Raw genomic sequence first — 23,853 nt, forward strand, 5'->3', positions numbered from 1 at the left:
ACTTGTTCTGCTTCTCGTCACGATTAGGGGCCTTTTGTACCTTGAACGTTCGAAACCCAGCCTTAGTTTTGGCCTTCTGGACAAAACTCCGTCTTGGGTGCAGCTCTTTAGCCACATCCGGGCTTTCGGGTTTCGGTTGAGGCCCCAACTACGCGTTTGTGATATTTGGTGTTGTACGGAATACTTTTCCCTTCACTTCTGGGCATCCGTGTGTGTGTAGATATATAGTGTTCCATCTCAAGACATAACTTAACGAACATAATTCCTAAAATTCACTCGGTCCATGGCAACCGTTCTTCAATTTCTCGGGCACCCCACGTTCGCCAGATCACGCTCCACTTGGTCTAACCACCTCGCTCGTTGCGCTCCCGCTCGTCTTGTTCCTACCAGATTCGTAGCGAACACCTGTTTTGCAGGACAGTCGTCCGGTATTCTCGCAACATGTCCTGCCCAGCGTATCCGGCCAGCTTTCACCACCTTCTGGATACTGGGTTCGCCATAGAGTCGCGCGAGTTCGTGGTTCATCCTTCGCCTCCACACTCCGTTCTCCAAAAGTGGTTCTTAACACTCGTCGCTCGAAAACTCCGAGTGTACGCAGGTCCTCCTCGAGCAATATCCATGTCTCGTGCCCGTAGAGAACAACCGGTCTAATGAGCGTCATATACAGGTTACACTTCGTGCGAGGGCTAAGTCTTCACGACCCCAGTTGCTTGTGGAGTCCATAGTAAGCACGACTTCCGCTGATAATTCGCCTCCGGATCTCACGGCTGGTGTCATTGCCTGCGGTCAACAGTGAGCCGAGATAGACAAAGTCTTCGACTATCTCCAGCTCGTCGCCGTCGATCGTGACCTTGTTATTACTGGACAAGCGGGTTCGGTCGGTCTCGGATCCGCAGGCCAGCATGTACTTCGACTTGGACGTATAAACACAGAGAACAGACGTACAAGCTATTTCACGAAACTTGTGTAAAATTTCCAACGAACATTTAACCAATTTTTCCTTTTTAGCTTAGTCACCAGATGTTTCCAAATACACCAAAGAGAACTGTGAAAATTTGATTTGTAACTTTTGAACGGCGCAACAGATGACACTGTTTCAAGTCAATTTTCAACGTATTTTTGGGGCGTCAGCATTTGAAATTTTACACACTTTTTTAAAGATTTTTTGTTCGAGCTTGTACGTCTGTTCTCTGTGGTATAAATCATCAACCCAATCCTTCCTGCTTCGCGTTTCAGCTTGCGGTAGATCTACTCCACCGCCGCAGATGATCTGCCGACTATATCAATGTCATCGGCAAAGCAGATAAGTTGACTGGATCTGTTGAAAATCGTGCCCCGCATTTCGCCCACTGCTCGTCGAATAACACCTTCTAGCGTTGAACATCATGCAGGATAGACCATCACCTTGTCGAAGCCCCCTGCGCGATTCGAATGAACTCGACAATTCACCCGAAATATGCACACAGCACTGCGTTCCATTCGTCGCCTTGATCAGTCTGATCAGCTTCCCGGAAAAGCCGTTCTAGTTCATGGTTTTCCATAGCTCGTTACGGTCGATCGTGTCGTATGCGGCTTTGAAGTTGATGAATAGATGGTGCGTAGGGACTTGGTGTTCCCGGCATTTTTGGAGGAATTGCCGTAATGTGAATAGCTGGTCCGTCGTTGACCGTCCCTCCATGAAGCCGGCCTGATGATTTCCCACGAATCTGTTTGCTTGTGGCGTTGGGCGGCGGAGTAGGATTCGGGACAACACTTTGTAGGCGGCATTGAGGACAGTGATGGCTCGGTAGTTCTCACAGTCCAATTTGTCGCCCTTCTTGTAGATGGGGCGTATTACCCCCTCCTTCCACTCCTCCGGTAGCTGTTCTATGTCCCAGATCCGGACTATCAACCGGTGTAGGCAATCGTCCAACTTGCTCGGGCCCATTTCGATGAGTTCAGCTGCGATACCATCTTTCCCAGCCGACTTGTTTCTATTCAGCTGGCGAATGGCTTCCTTAACTTCACTCATCGTTGGGAGTGGCTCCTCTACGTCGTTGGCTACGCCGGCGATGTACCTTCCCCCACCGTCTTGATCTCCTGCATGTGCGCCGTTCAGGTGTTCATCGAAGTCCTGCTTCCACCTTTTGATCACCTCACGATTGTCCATCAGGATGCCCCTGTCCTTATCCCGGCACATTTCGGCTTGCGGCACGAAGCCTTTGCGGGATGCGTTAAGTTTCTGATAGAACTTTCGTGTTTCTTAGGAACGATGCAGCTGCTCCAGCCCCTCGAGCTCCTCCTCCTCCAGGTGGCGCTTTTTTTCCTGGAAATTCGAACTCGCTGCCTCTTCCGCTGTCGGTGATTTTCCACATTTCGACGGGTGCCTCTTTGCACTACTGCCGCCCGCACGGCATTCTCTTCGTCCATCACCATCCTACACTCTTCGTCGAACCAGTCGTTCCGTCGAGTTCGCTCCACATAACCGATGACGTTCTCCGCAGCACTGTTGATAGCTGTCTTGATGGTATCCCAACAGTCCACGAGAGAGGCTTCGTCAAGCTCGCCCTCTGCCGGCAGCGCTGCTTCGACCGATTGCGCGTAGTCTGCCACGACCTCAGGTTGCTTCAGTCGTGCGATATTTAACCGAGGCGGGCGCTGGTTTCGTGTGTAGTTCACTACGGAGAGTTTTGGGCGCATCTTCACCATCACCAGATAGTGATCTGACTTGATGTTGGCGCCTCGACATGATCTGACGTCGATAATGTCCGAGAAGTGCCGGCTGTCAATCAAAACGTGGTTGATCTGTGATTGCGTTTGGTACGGTGATCTCCAGGTGTACTTGTGTGGGAGGCGGTGCTGGAAAAAGGTACTACGTACGGCCATTCGTTTGGAGGCAGCAAAATCAATAAGTCTGGGGTCGTTTTCGTTGGTCAGCTGGTGCGCACTGAACCTTCCAATTGTTGGTTTAAATTCCTCCTCCTGGCCGACCTGAGCGTTGAAATCCCCGATGACGATCTTGATATCATGTTTTAGGCAACGGTCGTATTCACGCTCCAGCTGCGCGTAAAATTCGTCTTTGTCGTCACCGGTACTTCCGAGGTGAGGGCTGTGCACGTTGATGATGCTGATGTTGAAGAACCGGCCCTTGATTTTCAACCGGCACATTCGTGAGTTGATCGGCCACCACCCGATCACGCGCTTTTGCATCTTTCCCATCACTATAAAAGCTGTTCCAAGCTCGTGTGTGCTGCCGCAGCTCTGGTAGATGGCACTATGGCACGACCATTTGGGTACGTTCGTACCGTGGAGCCCTTCCAGCATACCTCCTGCAGCGCTACGATGTCGAATTTGCGGCTCTTCAATTTGTTGGAGAGCACGTGGGTACTGCCCACAAAATTTAGAGATCGGCAGTTCCATGTTCCAAGTTTCCAATCGCTAGTCCCTTTTCGTCGCGTGGGTCTTTGCCGATTTCCATCCGAAATTTGTTGTTCGTTGTTCGTTGCTTATGTTTTTTGTAGTCACTACAAAAGGGGCAGCTAACCCCACTATCTCGCAGGAGGACCGTCGTGATGTTGCTGTTTTGGGTCTCGAACACCACCAGGACGTTATTGCACTCCGCACGCCGCCTCTGACATGGAGAACAGACGCGTACGAAGCCCCCTAACTCAGTCTGCATCCACCGGGGTCAACACATTCCTAAACACAGCAGGCCAGTTGGACTGTGTACTGTCAATACACAGTCAGGCCTGACTGTGTATTGACAGTACACAGTCCAACTGGCCTGCTGTGTTTAGGAATGTGTTGATCAAAAGTCGATCACGCTTCCTATACAGAGTAGTCTGTTGTACGGCAAAGGCGTACCACCACACTTTCATGCTTTCCAATAAAAATGCCCTAGACTTACAGTTTCAACACCTATCCAAACTTTATCCTACGAAGCTCATCTGATGCTTGCCTATCCGCCTATTCTTCATGCCTTTACAAATTCTTCTACCTAGCGTTTCATCTCGCCGCACGTGTCAATGAACATATTAAATTAATAAATTTATCGGCGATTAAAACTTATCATCATTTAATGAAGAAAGTAAGTAGTTTGGTAAAGAATTACAGCTCAAATATCAAATTCCTTAGTTCTAGAAAAGCGTCTCTTAAAACACTAATTTAAAACCTTCGAAAATCTTTGTAATTCTAGAAAACTTCTTAAAATGCAGTAAACTATTCAAATAATTCGTAGAAGCATTATTATTCACTTTTACACAGTATATTTTTAGAAATAATCTTGTTTTTGTTGAAAAAACACAAGTGGTTCTATTCTTATTTCGCACCCTTTTTCCATAGTTTTGGTCCTCTACGCCAATTGCAACATCCAAAAAAAGTAAACTTATGCTTGATTTATCCGTTAAACAATTCAAAACAATTTATAGAAGAAAATTTTGGTGATTTTCAAACATTCATATTTTAACAAGCAAAACACATAGTGGTGCTATTCTTATTTCGCTCACTGTAGCACCACGGGGTGGTAGAGAATCGGAGTTGCAGACAAGAGGTGATATGACCACTACCCGAAGGTTGGGTGTATGGGGTCTCGAGTTGCACATTGTCTACCGTTCACTAGCCTTCTGGACATCCGATCGGTGGTCAGTCGTTCTTCGAACCGCTTGATCACTCGCGACACCGTGGAGTTCGCGATTCCCAAAGTATTCGCGATGGAACGATGCGAGAGATCCTTGGTCTCGTGATGAATGCGCAAGATTTTATCACGAACGAGCTGTTCTTTTGACTTAATTTCCGCGAGTTTTGATCACAGAACTTTGAAACTTGCAGGATGTGAACACTGCATTATGAACTAAATCCACCCAAATGTTAATTAAATTCTACTCTACGGTTAAAAAGTTAGAGCAATTTCATAGTGTTTTTTTTATACGGGATTTTCCTCTGGGATGATTCATCCCTAAATTTCATAGTGTGGCAATTTCATTGTGGACACCCATGGACATCAAGATCACTTATTCCTTTGTCCCTAACAGACAAACTAAAAGAGTACAGACCTACCAAAAGTCCAAAGGCCAAACGCATTTAAAATTACTACGGCCTACAGATGACGAAAAGACCTTTACGATCCAAAAAAATCATAAAACTTGAATATTTCTCAGTCCCTAAGACCAGAGCGTTTTTATTCAAAATCATTCGAATCGTAAAGTAAAACCTGTCAACGATGTGTCTTAAATAACAGTTGACAGGCGTGAGTTCAGTCAGGATAATCAAAACTCCTGGAGTAGTTAGGAAATGAAGTTTATTCGGGGTAGAAATACGGTTAGAGGTTTCAGGCAAACATCAGAGTGCAGGGAGTCACGTGGGTATATAAAAGTTGACTCATTTTAGATGACCAATGTAAATAAAATCTTTTATTTCTGATTTCAAATAAACTTAAGATCTCTTCCGTTACGACCTACGGACCTTTCCTATCTAAATCTAAAATGATTCTAAGGGTCCAGCGCCGATTGACCGGCGCATAGGGCTGAGATAAAAGATCTCCACTGCTGGCGATCCGGAGCCAGCGTCTTTACTTGCTGCCAGCCAAGGTTCTCGTCAACTGTGCGGATTTCAGCGGCTAGACTTCGACGCCACGAGCTTTTGGGCCTGCCTCTTCTTCGATGCCCATCTGGATTCCAGTCAAGCGCCTCTCTGCAAATCTCGTTTTCATCTCTTCGCAGCGTGTGCCCAATCCATCTCCACTTGCGTTCCCGAATCTCGATTTCTAGCGCCTTTTGATGACACCGGCGATGAAGTTCAACGTTTGAGATCCAGTTGCCAGGCCACTAAGCGCGGATGATGTTCCGCAGGCAGCGATTCACAAAAACTTGCAGTTTTCGCGTCGTTACCGCATATGTGCACCAAGATTCACACCCGTACAGCAATACGGATTTGACGTTTGAGTTGAAGATTCGGATCTTAGTTCGTAGAGAGATCTGGCGTGACCGCCAGATGTTTCGGAGACTCGCAAACGCAAATCGGGCTTTTCTGATCCGGGGTTCGATGTCCTTCTTGGTACCACCATCAGGCGTAATCTGGCTACCAAGATACTGGAAGCACTCCACTGTCTCAACCTGTTGTCTAGCTACCACGAAATTGGAACGATTTTCTGTATTGATCTCCATCGACTTGGTCTTTCCGACATTGATTTTGAGACCTGTTCCCTATCTAAGAACTATTAAAACCTAGATTGCCGAAAGTTGACATACTTAACGACTGTTTAAAGATCTTCCAATAGTTCATAGATACATGTTCCCGAAGAACTTTTATGCTTTTATGGCCCAAAGATTCTAAAAACTCCTAATGCCTCACGCACTCAAATTTGAGAACTAACAATAAAAAATATTTTTAAATTATAATTTTTGGCTTTTTACGGTCTGAAATTTCAATTAAAAAACTATTTGAAATACCCGACGTTTCGAAAATTTTTTGCGGTCTTTCTCAAGCGAACTGGAAGTATATTTTAATATAAATAATCTTGAGCATTGCTAGTGAACTATTCCAAAATGTATTAACTCACTTTTCTGTCTGCTGTTATTTTCAATATCGTTTGAAAAGTCCGCAAAGTTGTTTCGAACGGCGAAAAACAAACAGAAGTTTTCAATTGTTGAAATCGTACCTATATTATTATTTAGGCTTATATTATATTATATCTATATACAGGCCTATATTATTTGCAAATCAATATCAAATCTTGGATGCATTTGATCAAAAATTTCTCATAAGAAGGCGTAAAATAACCGTTTCTGCATCGTACAAGGCCGGGAACAAATATTTTCAACTCATTTACCTAGCATTTGATGGGTATGGAGAAAAGATTCACACAGAGCAGCACTTCATCTCGTAACAGCTCGACTTCTGATGCAAGAAGGCAGGATGACAAAAAAAAAGACTCGCTTTCTCTCTCTGTTTCAGGAAAAGCCAGACACATGTGCCGGGGATGTTGAAAAGTCTTTATCAGTCCGGATACAGCATGACATTTGCTTACAACAGTCGGTAACATAATATCCATTCCGTGTCGGTTCGTTTGCTAGCCCGTTTGTTGGGTTTGGGTTTGGGTTTTTCAGTTTCAGGCCGGATGGTTGTTTTAGAGAGTGGAAGCAAAGGAAACGGGGGGTTTCCGAAGGAGTAGAATCCATTTCGTGCATGCCGGAAATAGGCTCTCTTGTCCGACCGCTTATTCTGGCAGTGGGAGGATGGGTTGGAGAAAGGAGCAGGATTTTTTGCTTTACAAATGTAGCCAAGTGCAACCCCATTATTCGAGTGGTTCCCATGTTAGTGGAGTGCTCTACGGGTAACGAGATTTACTCATTCGTTTTGTAACATTAGAATGAACCAAAAATATATGAAATTGAAGGTTTTGTTTTTTTTTAATATTTAATCCAAATCCATATAAATAAACCTAATGTTGAGTTTTGATCTGTGATCTCTCCATGAAGTATTATAAAAAATCAGCAGTGCTTCTTGAGTGTTTATTTTAAGAATTTGAACTCTCCCCATCTTACATACATTGATGTATACGTATTTATTTATTTATTTATTTATTTATAATGTTTATTCTTGTAACGTAAGATGACAATCTTTTAATTTGTTACAATCTGGCATAAATATTTCATTTCAATTTCTTCTTCTTAATAACTAATGATTAATCGTTCCGTCTGTTTGTTCTAGTATCATTTATCTAACTATGTCGTTTTACTCCATGAATTCTTCAAGCAACCTCTTCTTAAACTCCGATTTATTATTTATGATTTTTAAATCGATGGGAAGATTATTCCAATTGACAGTGCCTCTGACAAAGAATGTTCGACCATAGTAAGACGAACTATGTGAAGGGATCAAGATATTGCCAGTTCGCGAGTTTCTTAGTGGCGTGAGCAAAGTTTTTAAATAATTTGGTGAACCAGTTTTTAAGATTCTATGCATTACTACACAAGAGCGATACTTATAAAAATTTTCAAATGAACTACCGATGAGAAGTTTTTGTAGATGTGATACTCGAGAGAATCGCGATAATTTGAAAACATATCGTACACAGGAATTGAGGGCTATGCGTAATCTGTTTACAGATCGTTCAGAAGCATTAGAATACAGAAAATCACCATAAATAAATAAAGGAAAAACGTAAGTCTTGAACAGTTTAAGTTTAGTATTAACGTCCAGGTGATTTGTTGTTAAATTTAGCCTCTTTATCGAACCATAAATTTTGCTGCATTGAGCATTTATTTGTCGGTTCCAGGAGAGATCCCGATCAAAAATTATACCGAGGTTTTCAGCATAGTCGACGAACTGAATTACCGAATTGTTGAGAACTAATTGTGGTAAATTCGAGAAGGGTAACTGTCTTCCAAAGAACAGAGCCTTTGTTTTGGATGGATTTATGGGTAGGAGGTTAGAACCAGACCATTCATTAATTTTTGCAAGATCTTCATTTATTTTGTTAAGAAATTCATTGAGATCTATATTATTTTTCTGGCAAAGATATATTTGAACATCATCTGCAAAAAGGTGAATTGAGCAGTGTTTAAGGACTGTTGGAAGGTCATTAATGAAAAGAGAGAAAAACAAGGGCCCAAGAATTGACCCTTGAGGAACCCCGGAGCCAATGGAAGTAAATTCAGAAAGGCAACCGTTAGAAAAAACTGCTTGAGAACGTCCTTGAAGGTACGACTGAACCATTTTTACGGCTGAACCAGAGAAGTTATATTTGGCAATCAGTTTATTAATTAATTGATTGTGTGAAACACGATCAAAAGCTTTAGCGAAATCAATCATCAATAATGTAGCAATTCCTTTTTTATCCAAAGTTAGCGCGATATCATTATGCACCTTCATGAGAGCAGTTTCTGTGCTGTGAGAAGATCGAAATCCGGATTGAAATTCAAATAGCATATTATTATGATTTAGGTATTCGGTGATTTGATGTTTTGTTAATTTTTCAAATATTTTTGAAGTAGCACTCAATATACTGATTGGTCTTAGGTTAGATAATTCATGGGATTTAGCCTTTTTTGGAATTGGGATAACTTTGGACTTTTTCCATTGAATAGGAAACTTAGAAGTTTTCACAATTGAATCAAAAATATGTTTCAAGGCTGGTAAAATGTAAGGTAGTAAAATCTTTATAAGTTTAATTGGAATATCATCCATTCCAACCGCATTTGATTTAATTGAATTTATCGCGTTTATGATTTCATAATCTTCAAAATATTTAAATTTAAAACCATACCTGTCATTCGGATAATGTAACAGTTGCGAAGTAGTGTTGGTAAAATTGGAGGTAAAATAGTTGTTGATCTCAGTTGCGGAAAAGTTAGCTACAGCAGCATTAGATTGAGATTTGGTCATTCCAAACTTCTTTAAATTATTCCAGAAAATCTTCGGTGGCAGATCCACGTATGTTTGTAAAAGTGAACAGAATTGTTCCCCTCCGAACCCAGTATGGTGGCTCCAGAGAGGAAAGTTTTTTTTGTTCCCTCAACCATTTCTCCGGTGGTTTCAATTTGTTTGTTCTCACTTTTACCGGTTCGGTGGTGTCCTGGATTTATGTTAGCGACTAACTAATGCTGTTCAAGCACCTCCGTAGTAGCTATCTCTACCCTTGCCAGAGACATGATTGCACTGAACGAACGTTACAAGGTTTGGTGAAAGTTTGGTAGCACCAAACAGTTCATTTATGCATACGGACAGAACACTCACACAAACACACAAGTAGCTCACATAAACAAACTCACAACCAATCGCCATATTGCAGTGTCGATCAGCTGTCATTTGTTGGTGTTTTGTTTGTTTTTCCACTCAAAGTCATAGCGGCCCGAGTGTTGAGCTGGAAAACGGTAATACCTTTGTTTATAGCTGCGACGTACCAAACGACACTATGAGACATGGATGAGGATGATGGCTGTGGAAGTTTTTAGTTTAGTTTCTTTTTCGTCTGATAACTCTATGTCTCTCTGTGTTGCTCTTGGTATGAAACATGCATCCTATGCTGTCATGGTCGAGGAAAGGAAATCCGAAAGATGTTCAACATACTATCATAGAGATAATACTATGGTGAATTGAGTTTCCATCATCTATGGATGTTGTATGTAAGCAGACCTAAACATAATTTATTTGAATAAATTATCCTTTAAGATTGTATGATAAACAAAGACGACCTCCTGAACAAACTTGAATCTATGAGGTTCGAAATTATTGGCTTCGCGGATGACGTAGTTATTAAAGTTCAATAAAACATGAGAATGTGTTGTCTAAAAGAATGCCATCTGCAACTAACTATACATTATTCTGGTGCAAGGAATTTGGACTTAACATAAACCCTTTCCAAACTACTGTAATAATTTTTTGAGACAAAAATTGCACTGAAATCTTTAACAGTAGACGGGGAATTGCTAAACTTCAAATTATAAGTGAAATATTTAGGAATAATACTAGACTCAAAAATATCGTGGAACCCAGAGATAGAGATAGGGTTTATACCACAACCCTTATTTAATTTTGAATTTAATATAATGTAATAAAGTTATCATTTAATGATAAAAATAGTGTAGATGACATAGTTTCTCATATTGTAATACTTTTTTAAAATGTTTTATTCTTATAGAAATTTAAAAATTCGAGCAATAAAGGGTGATACGGTCAAAATTTGGTCAAGGGAAAACACGTGTAAATCGGTGAAATCGTTTATTTAAAAAATCAAATTAATTTTTTTTTTCAAATTTAATTAGTATAAAATTGAGGAAAAATATTCAGTTAGGCGTCCGCTTTTCCAAATCCGAATTGCTGGGCCTTACGCTTAACCCCTGCCATCAGATTTTGTACAGCCACCTTGCCCACCTTCTTCGCCGCAGAAAGCCAGTTTGCCTTGAACTGCTGCTCGTTCTTAGCAGTTTTTTGGTCTTCTTTAGGTTCCGCTTGACAATAGCCCAGTATTTCTTAATTGGGCGGATCTCTGGCGTGGTGGGAGGGTTCTTGTTCTTGGAAACCACCTGCACGTTGTTGGCGGCGTACCACTCCATGGTTTTTTTACCGTAATGGCAAGATGCCAAATCCGGCCAAAACAGTACGGAACAACCGTGTTTCTTCAGGAAAGCAGCAGACGTTTATTCAAACACTCTTTCACGTAAATTTCTTGGTTGACAGTCCCGGAAGCTATGAAAATGCTGCTTTTCAAGCCACATGTACAGATGGCTTGCCAAACCAGATATTTCTTCGCGAACTTTGACAGTTTCATGTGCTTGAATATATCTGCTACCTTTCCCCTTCCTTTTGCCGTATAAAACTCCTGTCCCGGAAGCTGCTTGTAGTCGGCTTTGACGTAGGTTTCGTCGTCCATTACCACGCAGTCAAACTTCGTCAACATCGTCGTGTACAGCCTCCGGGATCGCGCTTTGGCCGTCGTATTTTGTTTATCATCACGATTTAGAGTCTCTACCTTCTTGTAAGTCGATAGTCCGGCTCCTTTTTCGGCTCGATGCACGGTTGTAGAAGATACACCCAGCTTATTTGCGGCATCTCGGGGAGAGAGGTTAGGGTTTTGCTTGAAACTACCGGCAACTCTCTTTGTCGTCTCAGCGGCTACCGGTTTTTGATTTCCCCCCGATCCAGATTTCCTGGTTGTCGACAAACGTTCCCCAAACACTTTAATTACATTTATAACGGTTGATTTGGCAACTTTTAGTGATTTTGCCAGCTTTGCGTGCGAGTAGCTCGGATTCTCGCGATGCGCGAGCAAAATGTTGATACGCTGCTCTTCTTCCTTGGACGGCATTTTGACAACTGAAGAGTGAATTCCAAAATCAAAATAGGAGCAACATTCTACACACACACACACACACACCTTCAAAATGAGGGCTGTTCAGGTTTTTTAAATGCAAAATTGAAAGAAATACGTCAAGTTGATATTGACCAAATTTTTACCGTATCAGCCTTTGGATTTACAAAGTTTTACATTTTCCGATGTCGTAAAAACATAAACCAATTTGACGGATTGGCGTGGTGATATCTACCATAAATTTTATATCGCTTTTTATATCCATACCAACACTGTTGGTGTTGGTGTAAGAATATTTTTCGGAAAATCAATTTTTTTTTATATTTTTATTTTTTAGCCCAGACTGGTAACTGAAATGTAAAATTACCAGTCTTGGTTTAAATGCATAAAACTGCAAATCAATGACTCACCTTTTAAATCCCGCTCCATATGCTGGAACATGTTTTTTGTGCATCTCGCGTTTGTTAATTTCAAAAATCAGCTAGTAGAATTTTTTGTAGTATTTTTTTTAAATGTACATATATGTTACCATTTTTACTGCTCTCTCCATTCATTACGAAGATCAAAGCTTTTTCAATCGAACCATCTCGCCGTTTGCTGCTTTGTTGCTATGCAACAAGATTAAAGTCTAAAAGTATATTCAATAGTTACTCTGGTCGGTATTTTGGACTACAATAGTTGTATTTTGGACAACCCTCGGGACCTTTTATGGACCAGTCTTGAACTAAATAAGATATTTTTTCGATTTTTGCTACAGTTTCGTCAGCACGCCAATAATTCAGTTAGTCTTATTATTTTTACTTTCGTAGTCAAGTTTTGTTCACGTTGATGTTTTCGTTAACCAATTTTCCTCAACTTTTCGTCAGCCTCTTTTTACACTTTTTTTTGGGGTTTTAATACTACAAACAACCATCTGTTATCAGTTTGTACAACTAGGGCTTGTGATATAGCTCAGTTGGCAAGTCTGTTGTCTCCTGAGCCGATGTCCGCGAGTTCGAGCCCAAGAGTAAACATCGAACACAGTTGTACCGGATACTTAGAAGCCGTTAGAAGCGTTTTTCGGTGATTCTGAGCTTAATTTGGAATAACAACATTGTTCTGGCATCCCTGACGTCGCTGCATCTGAACAGACCTAACGGCCACGCTACGAACTGTCAAACCAGAAAACGGTTAGAAGTGAAAAATTTGCGACGAACCAAGAAAGACAAGTGACGCTCTGCGTATATTTTATAAATTAACGATAGTTTTAGTTGTTAAAGTTGTTCGTGCCATTCGTGAGTACCTTTTTAAATTGTTGTGAACCTTTGACTAAATCTAACTTTTTGTAATATTTAGCGCACATCGGTAAAAACCCGATCTAAGGCTGATACCACGCACAGTCGAGCATTCCTTTCAAAAGGGCCGATATAGGCCAGAAATCTATGCTCTTTATTTGTATAACTTGGCATCAAAAAACGGATACTCCTCTTGTACTAAAGGAGACAAATCTTTGAGCTGCTCCTGCTCCTGCTCCTGCTCCAACTAGAGCTGCTGCGAGAACCTTTAGTGAATTATATTCCAACATCCTCAAAGATTTTCGAAAACCCTAAAGATTTCGAGATGGTCGATTCGGAAGAGGAAATTGATTGCCAAGATGGATTCGACTGTGGTGGATGCAACAGACCTAATTCGGTGGAACGGAGAATGGTGTCGTGCGATAATTGTTTAGGCTGGTGGCATCTGAGTTGTGCGAATCAATCTCCCGGCGTAAAGGATCGCCCATGGAGATGCACTAAATGCACACCACCTTCTGCAGACCCGTCAGAGTCCGTAAACACCGCCGATTTCAGCACACCCATCGTGCGATCAAAGGCTCCTCACTCCAGTTCAACGAGAATAGGAAGGGCCGAAGTTGAGAACGAAGCTAGGAAGAAATGTGCGGAATCCAACAAAGATTCGTCCGTGAGAAGTGCCGGCAAGTCTGTGAGATCTACTACATCCAGCGCCCGCATCCGGACCGAACTTGAGTTGGCCAGATTGGTAGCAGAAAAAGAAATTAAAAGTCGTCGGATGAGAGAGGAAATGCGTTTCCTGGAAGAGGAGAGAGCCTTGCGAGAAAAGGAACGGGCTATCCGGTTAGAGGAGCTTGCTTCTGAGGAATCCTTCTTAAAGAAGAAGCACCAGCTGGAAGAGAAATTAGTCGAAGAGTCGGGATCGGAAAATGTTTCCGAATCAGCGCCAAGTGGAAGTCAAAAGGCTGAGGAATGGTTGCGCAATCAGCTGGAGGAAAATAATAACGATCCGGAAGAGGTGTTTCCTCGGATAGTCGAACCGGGTAATCCGAATTCAGTTCATTCCGAACCTAGAAGTCACTCGGCACGAATCCGTGTGCCAATTATGAACCTGATTCCTGAAGTACCACCTCCAAAGCAACCCATGAATCCTTTCCCACAACCGGTAGCGTTTGCCAACCTGAATATTGGTCCGTCTGCAGAACAAGTGTTGGCTCGACAAGTCTGGCCCAGAAAACTACCTGTGTTTGCCGGAGAGCCTGAGGAGTGGCCAACATTTTTCCATAGTTACGAAACGTCCAATGCTGCCTGCGGTTTCTCAGACGTTGAGAATCTTGTCCGTCTTAGAGAAAGCCTGCGAGGGGCGGCTCGAGAAGCAGTGAGAACAAAATTGACATTTCCTGACAGCGTGCCGAAGATAATGGAAACACTGAAACGTTTTTATGGACGGCCCGAAATTCTTGTAAGGAACATGCTGGCTAAAGTGCGCAAACTCGAATCGCCAAAATCTGAGCGTCTAGATAGCCTTATTAAGTTTGCCACAGCTGTACAGCACCTTTGTGACCAGCTAGAGGCTGCAGGTCTACGAGCTCATTTATCGAATCCCGATTTGCTCAGCGAATTGGTTGAGAAGCTCCCTGCTCATCATCAGCTTGCTTGGGTGAGATATAAACGCTCCTTCCCCGAGCCTACGCTGAAGGAATTTGGCCAGTATATGGAGGAATTGGCCGAGGACGCCTGTGAGGTTACTACGCTTGTACCGCCGAAACCTGAGGCAGCGAAGTATGCAAAACCGTCGCAGAAGAAAGAGGGACATTTCCATGCTCACATTAACAGTAATGCAAACCAGGAAGAATATAGACAACGTAAGCCATGTCCAATCTGTGGTGGCATAGATCACCGGGTTCGGAACTGCTCGAAGTTCCAAGAACTAAATCTCGATTCAAGAAAGCGTGCAGTACGCCAGTGGAATTTGTGCGAAATGTGCCTGAATGAGCACGGTAATTGGAAGTGTAAATCAAGAATCCGATGTAACATCGAAGGCTGTAGAGTTCAGCACCATCCGTTGCTCCATGTTCCGGCGCAAGCCAAAAAGGGAGAAGCAACAGTCGTTAAATCTGTTTGTAATTCCCACAACGAATTCAGAAAAGCGTTTTTCTTTCGAATAGTTCCACTTACCCTGCACAACGGAAATCGCACTGTCGATACCTTCGGATTTTTCGATGAAGGGTCATCACTGTCCATAATGGAATCATCATTAGCACGCCGCCTAGGAATAGAGGGAAAAAGGCATCCGCTGGAACTACAGTGGACTTCCGGTGTAACCCGGAACGAAGATTCATCCAAGCTCATAAAATGCAAGATCTCGAAGTTGGGAGATCCGAAACAACATTCTTTTACCGCACACACGGTTTCGAAACTTGAGCTACCGAAGCAAACCCTCTGCTACGACGAATTAGCTAATCGTTATGAACTTCTGAAAGATATTCCAATCAGTTCATTTAACGATGCCCAGCCTGAAGTGCTTATTGGGTTAGATAACATTGACATTTTAACCCCAATCGAAAGTCGGCAAGGTCAACCTGGCGAACCTGTTGCCGTGAGATCATTGCTCGGATGGGCCATCTATGGGCCTAACGAGGCAGGAGATAGAAATGACAAGAACTCGGTCCGAGTTAACTTCCATCGCTGCGACGCAGATCAAGAACTTAACGACCTCATCCGACAACATTTCGTTCTGGAGGAACCCCAGAACCCGTTTGCGCCGATTCTTGAATCTGCCGAAGACAAGCGATGTAAAACGATCCTAGAGGAAACCACGGTGTTCCGTGACGGTGCATACGAAATTGGATTGCTGTGGAAAGCAGATGTAGTGTGCTTCCCAGACAACCGGTACATGGCTGAGAGACGTCTGAAATGCCTAGAGAGCAAGCTGTCAAAAGACCCCGAACTCCAGGCTAACGTGCACCAACAAATACGAGATTATTTGACAAAAGGTTATGCCCATAAGGCAACCGAAGAAGAGTTGGCAGAAACTAGTGCTGAACGCGTCTGGTACCTCCCCTTGAATGTGGTGTCGCACCCGAAGAAACCGAACAAAAGACGGCTGGTGTGGGACGCGGCTGCCTCAGTGGGTGGAGTTTCCCTCAACAATCAACTATTAAAAGGCCCGGATTTACTGGTCCCCCTGCATTCAGTTATATGCAAGTTCCGAGAGTGGCGCATCGGTTTTGGTGGCGACGTAAAAGAAATGTTCCACCAAATCCGAATAAGAGCAGCAGACAAAAACTACCAACGATTCCTGTTTCGATTCGACGCAACACAACCGCCCGACGTTTATATTATGGACGTCGCGACGTTCGGAGCGACGTGCTCGCCCTGTTCGGCGATTTACGTGTTGCACAAAATAGCGGACGAGTGTCGGGAGGATTTCCCGAAAGCTACTACAGCTATCAAGGAGAAAACGTATATGGACGATTATTTCGATAGTGCCCCCACTTCTGAGGAAGCAGCTGATCGAGCGATTCAGGTGAAAGGAGCCCTTGCTCGGGCCGGATTCACCATGAGAAATTGGGTTAGCAACGATGAATCGGTGCTACAGGCAGTCGGAGAGTTTTCGGAACAGAAATCGCTCTCACTTATCAGTGACATAGGAGGCGATAACATCGAGAGGGTCCTTGGACTGGAGTGGAACCCACGGCAGGATTGTTTCCAATTTCCTACCAGCCTACGTGGTGAGCTGGCGCCGTATGTTTGCGGCGAACGACGACCGACTAAGAGAATGGCTCTTCGATGTATTATGAGTCTTTTCGACCCATTGGGTCTTCTGTCCCCGTATACAATCCACGGGAAGATGCTGTTCCAAGATCTTTGGAGATGCGGCATACAATGGGATGACGACATTCCGGATGAAGCTTTCGAGAAATGGGTCCGATGGACAAAGCTTCTCCAAGAAATCAACAACCTTCAGATCCCCAGGTGCTACTGTGGTGGAGATCATGCTGGAGGGTACGAAACATTGCAGCTACATGTGTTCACCGATGCCAGTGAATTGGGCTACGGATGCGCGGCGTATTTCCGTGTCATCGAGGATGGAAAAGTGAAATGCTGCTTGGTGATGGCGAAGGCTAAGGTGGCTTCCCTCAAGGTGCAATCGATTCCCAGAAGAGAACTTCAAGCCGCTGTGTTGGGCGCTAGGATGATGATAAACGTTTGTTCTAGCCACACGGTGGAAATCAAGGAGAAATTTCTTTGGACGGACTCTACCACTGTCTTGTCCTGGATTAGATCTGACCACCGAAAATTCAAGCAATATGTAGCCGTTCGCATCGGAGAAATTCTGACCTTAACAGATTCGGATCAGTGGCGATGGGTGCCTTCGAAAGAGAACATCGCTGACTGTTTGACCAAGTGGAATAAAGATACGGATCCAAAACCGGATGGTCGTTGGTTTAATGGCCCATTATTCCTGTACGAACCTGCTGATAGATGGCCACAACAGAAATCACCGAATGAAAGCACCAACGAAGAGTTGAGAACCCACTATCTTTTCCACCACATTGATATTCCCATTCAGCTAATTGACGTTGCTAGAATCTCTAAATGGACCATATTGGTACGCATACTGGCTACGGCTATGCGATTCATTTCGAATTGTCGTCGACGAAAGAAAGCATTGCCCATCGAGACGGTACCTTCCGTAGAGAATGTGAAGCGATACGTAATTCAAACCATCCCGAATATCGAAACACCGTTGAAGCAATCCGAATACCAATCAGCCGAGAATATCCTTTGGCGATTGGCTCAAAGTGAGCACTACCCTGATGAGGTGAAGGTGCTGATATCAAATCGTGAAAGAGCCCTAGAGGATTTAATCAAGATTGAGAAAACTAGTTGCCTGTATCAACTCTCCCCGTTTGCTGACGAATTTGGTGTTATTAGAGTGGAAGGAAGAACCGTGAATGCGCAGTACGCGTCCTTCGATTCCCGATTTCCAGTAATATTGCCCCGAGAGCATTTAGTTACCCAAAGGCTTTTGGAGCATTATCACCGAATTTTTGGACACGCAAACAGAGAGACAATTGTCAACGAAGTCCGTCAGCGTTTTCAGATCGCGAATCTGAGGTCCGCTGTTAACGAAGTATCGAGAAGCTGCCAGGTATGTAAGATTAAAAAATGTAAACCACATTCACCAAGAATGGCGCCATTGCCAGAGCAAAGATTGACACCGTATACCAGACCCTTTGCGTATACCGGTGTGGATTATCTCGGGCCGTTGGAGGTAACCGTTGGCAGGCGGAAGGAAAAGCGATATGTAGCGGTCTTCACATGCTTGGTAGTCCGTGCCGTTCACCTGGAGCTGGCGTACAGCTTAACGACGGATTCCTGCATAATGGCGATCAGGAGATTTGTGCGAAGAAGAGGTCCCCCACGCCAAATATTGTCCGACAACGGGACGAACTTTGTCGGTGCCGATCGCGAGCTTAAACGACAGATCAAGAGAATCAACATCGACTGTTCCGACACATTCACCAACGCCCGAACAAGCTGGTTATTCAATCCGCCCTCCGCTCCCCACATGGGTGGAGTATGGGAGCGGATGGTGCGAAGCGTGAAAGAATCGATGAGAGCTCTCGACGACGGAAGGAAACTCAACGACGAGATTCTGCTGACGGTGTTGGCGGAAGCAGAAGCTTTTATAAACTCTCGTCCACTGACGTACATGCCTCAAAGTTCGGCCGACTACGAAGCGTTGACACCCAACCACTTTTTGGGTAACTCCACGGGAGATCAGGACCCTATGCGTGATCCAATCAGTCTCAGCCAAGCACTGCAAAGCAGTTACCTTCGTTCGCAGTATTTAGCTGATGCTACATGGGACAGATGGCTGAAGGAATACTTTCCTAATATGAACAAGCGGTCCAAGTGGTTCGAAGATGTGGTGTCGGTTAAACTTGGAGACCTGGTGTATATTGCGGAAGGCAGTCGGCGTACCTGGATCCGAGGAAGGATCGTGGAGCTAACCCCGAACAAGGATGGAAGGATCAGACGTGTTGCAGTACAAACGGCATCTGGACGACTCGAGAGACCGGTGGCGAAGCTGGCCGTTATGGAGATAGGTAACGGTGAATCCGAGCAAGGTGATACGGAGGCCGTTCCGGATTCACGGGGTGGAGAATGTTCTGGCATCCCTGACGTCGCTGCATCTGAACAGACCTAACGGCCACGCTAAGAACTGTCAAACCAGAAAACGGTTAGAAGTGAAAATTTACGACGAACCAAGAAAGACAATTAGTGACGCTCTGCGTATATTTTATAAATTAACGATAGTTTTAGTTGTTAAAGTTGTTTGTGCCATTCCGCACATCGGTAAAAACCCGATCTAAGGCTGATACCACGCACAGTCGAGCATTCCTTTCAAAAGGGCCGATATAGGCCAGAAATCTATGCTCTTTATTTGTATAACTTGGCATCAAAAAACGGATACTCCTCTTGTACTAAAGGAGACAAATCTTTGAGCTGCTCCTGCTCCTGCTCCTGCTCCAACTAGAGCTGCTGCGAGAACCTTTAGTGAATTATATTCCAACAAACATTAAAATGCATTTTCTGGCATTTAGAAGCGGTGTTTTGACGGTTTTTAGCTTAATTTTGAATCACAACTTTAAAATGCATTAGAAGCGTTTTTTCGGCTTTCTGAGCTTAATTTGGGATCACAACTTCAAAATTGCATCTCTTAGAAGTGATTTTTGGCGATTCACAATTTTAAAACGCATTTTCTGGCCTTTAATAGTTTTTTGGCGATTCTTAGCTTAACTTGAGATCAAACCTTTAAAATGTATTTTCTGGCCTTTAGAAGCGATTTTAAAATGCATTTTCTGATCATAAGAAGCGTTTTTTGGTGATTCTGAGCTTAATTTGTGATCACAACCTTGAAATGCGTTTTCTGGTTTTTAGAAGTGTTTTTGACAATTCTGAGCTTGATTCTGGATCACAACTTTAAAATGCATTTTCTGGCCCTCAGAAGTTTGTCTTTTGGCAGTTCTGAGTTTAATTTTGGATCTTTAAAACGCATTTTCTGGTCTTAAGAAGCGTTTTTCGGCATTCTGAGCATAATTTGAGATCTCGACTATAAAATGCATTTCCTGGCCTTTAGAAGCGTTTTTTTTTGCGATTCTATGCTTAATTTGGGGTCACAACATGAAAATGCATTTTATGTCTTTTAGAAGCGTTTTTTGACGATTTTAAGCTTAATTTGGAATTACAACTTTAAAATGCATTTTCTGACCTTTAGAAGCGTTTTATCGGCATTCTGAGCTTCAGGTATCAGAATGGGGGTAGGCTTAATAACGGCACGTTATCCAAACATACGGGAAAATTGTGCCTAGCCTTTTTTTATCCAAGATTTCATCATTTACCTGAGAAACCTGAAAAACCTATAAAAGGAAGAAATAAATTCAATCTATTTAAGATGGCATAAAGCCTTTCCACTAGCAATGATTAGCATTAAAGCTCTTTTCTACATTCGGTAAGAATGATAGAATGTTTTTTAAGTTTAATTTCTTAAACTCAGATTCGCTTATAGCGTAAGATCCCAGAGTAGAAAAACGTAGTCTGGCAAATGAGGGACAGTTACATATAAGATGGAAGAGATCTTCCACATCTGATTCACAACTACCACATACTGGAGATTTAGCACGGTGAATGTTGTGCATGTGATAGTTGAGTTTACAATGACCGGAGAGTGCTATGATCAAGATGCTGCAATGAGATTTATTTAAAGTTAATAAGTAACTCGATATGATTGGAGATGGTTTTCTAAAAATAATTTAGTTTGGCGACACGTGTCCAACTCTTCCCAGTATCGTTTATGCTGGTTAGAGGACCAAGTTTGAATTTGGTTTCTGAACCAACATGGTGATATTGGGACAGCCGGCTCTGGTCCGTAAAATTCCTTTTCCGATCCAGCTCTAGCGAGTTCGTCGGCGCATTCGTTTCCAAAAATTCCCTTATGTCCGGGTACCCATAGAAGGTTTAATCCATTGCCTTCAGCAAGTTCTTCGATTGCTTTCCGGCATGCGATTACTAGTTTTGATCTAGAACTGGAAGCACTGAGTGATTTGATAGCTGCTTGGCTATCTGAACGGAAATAAATTGTTCTGAACATAATCTTCTTTTGAAGTGCAATTTGCACTCCATACATAATAGCATATAGCTCAGCCTGAAAAACTGTACAATATTTTCCTAGAGGTTGAGCATGTTCTATGTTCAACTCGTGACAGAAAATTCCTGCACCTGCACGGACGTTTGATAATAAATCGTCAGTATAGAACACAATATGAGAGGACATTTGGTCCTCTACGAAACCTGATAACCATTCTTGAGGAGAAGGAAATTTGACTTTAAACCCCATGTAGGGAATACTACTCGAGAGTGTTAAATCGTTTGGCGCTAAATTAAACTTGTTTAATCTAACTAATTCAGGCCACACGTTTGTATGACTCGATGATCTTTCGATATTTCCTGACAGCCAGAGACCAACTGCCTGTAGACGAAAAGCACATGAGAAGGCTTCCTGTTTTAGGAACAAGTGTAGAGGTTTGATAGAAAACAGAGCCTCTAGTGCTGCAGTAGGAGTTGTAGTGAACGATCCGGACATCCCCAAAAGACACATTCTTTGAAGGTGATTTAGTTTAGTCCGAACTGTTGCAACTTCTCCTTTCTGCCACCACACTAGACACCCATAGGCCAGAATTGGTCTTACTATTGTGGATTAAATCCAGTGAATATGTTTGGGTTTGAGTTTTGGATCTTTAAAACGCATTTTCTGGTCTTAAGAAGCGTTTTTCGGCATTCTGAGCATAATTTGAGATCTCAACTATAAAATGCATTTCCTGGCCTTTAGAAGAGTTTTTTTTGGCGATTCCAAGCTTTATTTGGGGTCACAACATGAAAATGCAGTGTCTGTCTTTTAGAAGCGTTTTTTGACGATTTTAAGCTTAATTTGGAATTACAACTTTAAAATGCATTTTCTGACCTTTAGAAACGTTTTATCGGCATTCTGAGCTTAATTTGAGATCAAAACTTTAAAATGCATTTTCTGCTCTTTAGAAGCGTTTTTTGACGATTCTTAGCTTAATTTGGGATCACAACCTTAAAATGCATTTTCTGGCCTTCAGAAGCGTTTTTTGGTTATTCTGAGCTTAATTTGGGTTCAAAACTTAAAAATGTATTTTCTGGCCTTTAGAAGCGTTTTTCTGCGATTCTTAGTATAATTTGAGATCACAACCTTTAAATGCATTTTCTGGCTTTTAGAAGCGTTTTTTTTTTGACGATTTTGAGCTTAGTTTGCGACCAAAATTTTAAAATGCATTTTCTGGTCTTGAGAAGCGTTTTTGGCGATTCTGAGCTTCATTTGGGATCACAACTTTTAAATGCATTTTCTGGCCTTTAGAAGCGTTTTCAAAATACAGTTTTTGGTCTTAAGAAGCGTTTTTTTGTGATTCTGAGCTTAATTTGGGGTCACAACTTTTTTTTTTGGCGATTTAGAGCTTAATTTGGCATCACAACTTTGAAACTAATTTTTTGGCCTTTTGAAGCGTTTTAAAATGCATTTTCTGGCCTTTAAAAGCATTTTTTCGACATTCTGAGCTTTATTTGAGATCACTACTTTAAAATGCATTTTCTGGCCCTTAGAAGCGTTTTTTTCGGCATTCTGAGCTTAATTTGGGATCAAAACTTAAAAATGCGTTTTCTGGTTTTATGAATCGTATTTTTGGCTATTCTAAGCTTAATTTGGGATCAAAACTTTAAAATGCATTTTCTGGCATTAAGAAATGTTTTTTGGCGATTCTAAGCTAAATTTGGTTTCACAACTTTCTTATGCGTTTTCTGGCTTTAGAAGCATTTTTTGGGGATTTTGAGCTTAATTTGGGATCAAAACATTCAAATGCATTTTCTGGCCTCTTGATGCTCTTATTGGCGATTCCAAGCTTTATTTGGGATCAAAACTTTAAAATGCATTTTCTGGCCTTTTGAAGCTCTTTTTGGCGATTTTTAGCTTAATTTGGGATCACAACTTTAAAATGCATTTTCTGGCCTTTGAAAGCGTTTTCAAAATGCATTTTTTGGCCTTGAGAAACGTTTTATGGTGATTCTGAGCTTAATTTTCGACCAAAACTGGATAATGCGTTTTCTGGCCTTTAGAGGCTTTCAATGGCGATTCTGAGCTTAATTTGGGATCACAACTTTAAAATGCGTTTTCTGGCTTTAAGAATCGTGTTTTGGCGATTCTGAGCTTAATTTGGGATCAGAACTTCAAAATGCATTTTTTGGCCTTTAGAAGCGTTTTTTCAGCCTTTCGAGCCTTTTTTGAGATCACATCTTTAAAATGCATTTTCTGACAAAAAAATTTGATCATTGCTGTGAACATGTTTGCAGATTTTTTCCTAGAATTACTTTCTACTGTGGTCTCATTAAAAGACTTAATAGCCTTCTACCAAGCTTAAACGAACGCACACATACAGGATCTCAGTGAAACTTCATGTTGCTTTGAAGAGATCTTTTTACTTAACTCTAAGGCGTACATCTTTTAACGATATTATGGCTAGCATCTTACAAATGCTAAAACCACAAGACAACAGAAAGAGTACTGTATGTTCCGTGATCGGGATTCGATCTCATGGACTCTGGCTTAGAAGACTGGAACGCTATCCTCTAGGCCACGACCGATGGCTTGGACTATAAAACTTGAAAGTTTCGGTAAGAGCTTAAATCTTGAGCTGAGTAAAAGGCTAT

The 23,853-nt window shown here is 42.4% G+C and overlaps 2 protein-coding genes across 2 annotated transcripts in view; both read left to right on the forward strand.

Moving 5' to 3' along the window:
- The window catches only part of LOC129742995 (uncharacterized), a 35,277-nt gene extending 15,998 nt beyond the window's left edge, over window positions 1–19,279 (forward strand). Inside the window, exon 3 of the mRNA XM_055734939.1 lies at window positions 13,380–19,279. Coding sequence (XP_055590914.1) covers window positions 13,380–19,279 — 5,900 coding nt within the window. The remainder of the gene's footprint in view (window positions 1–13,379) is intronic.
- LOC129744120 (muscarinic acetylcholine receptor DM1) overlaps window positions 1–23,853 on the forward strand; it is a 303,267-nt gene that overhangs the window by 82,422 nt on the left and 196,992 nt on the right. The window lies entirely within an intron of this gene.

Source organism: Uranotaenia lowii, chromosome 2 (genome assembly GCF_029784155.1).
Source record: "Uranotaenia lowii strain MFRU-FL chromosome 2, ASM2978415v1, whole genome shotgun sequence".
Taxonomy (NCBI): Eukaryota; Metazoa; Arthropoda; class Insecta; order Diptera; family Culicidae; genus Uranotaenia; species Uranotaenia lowii.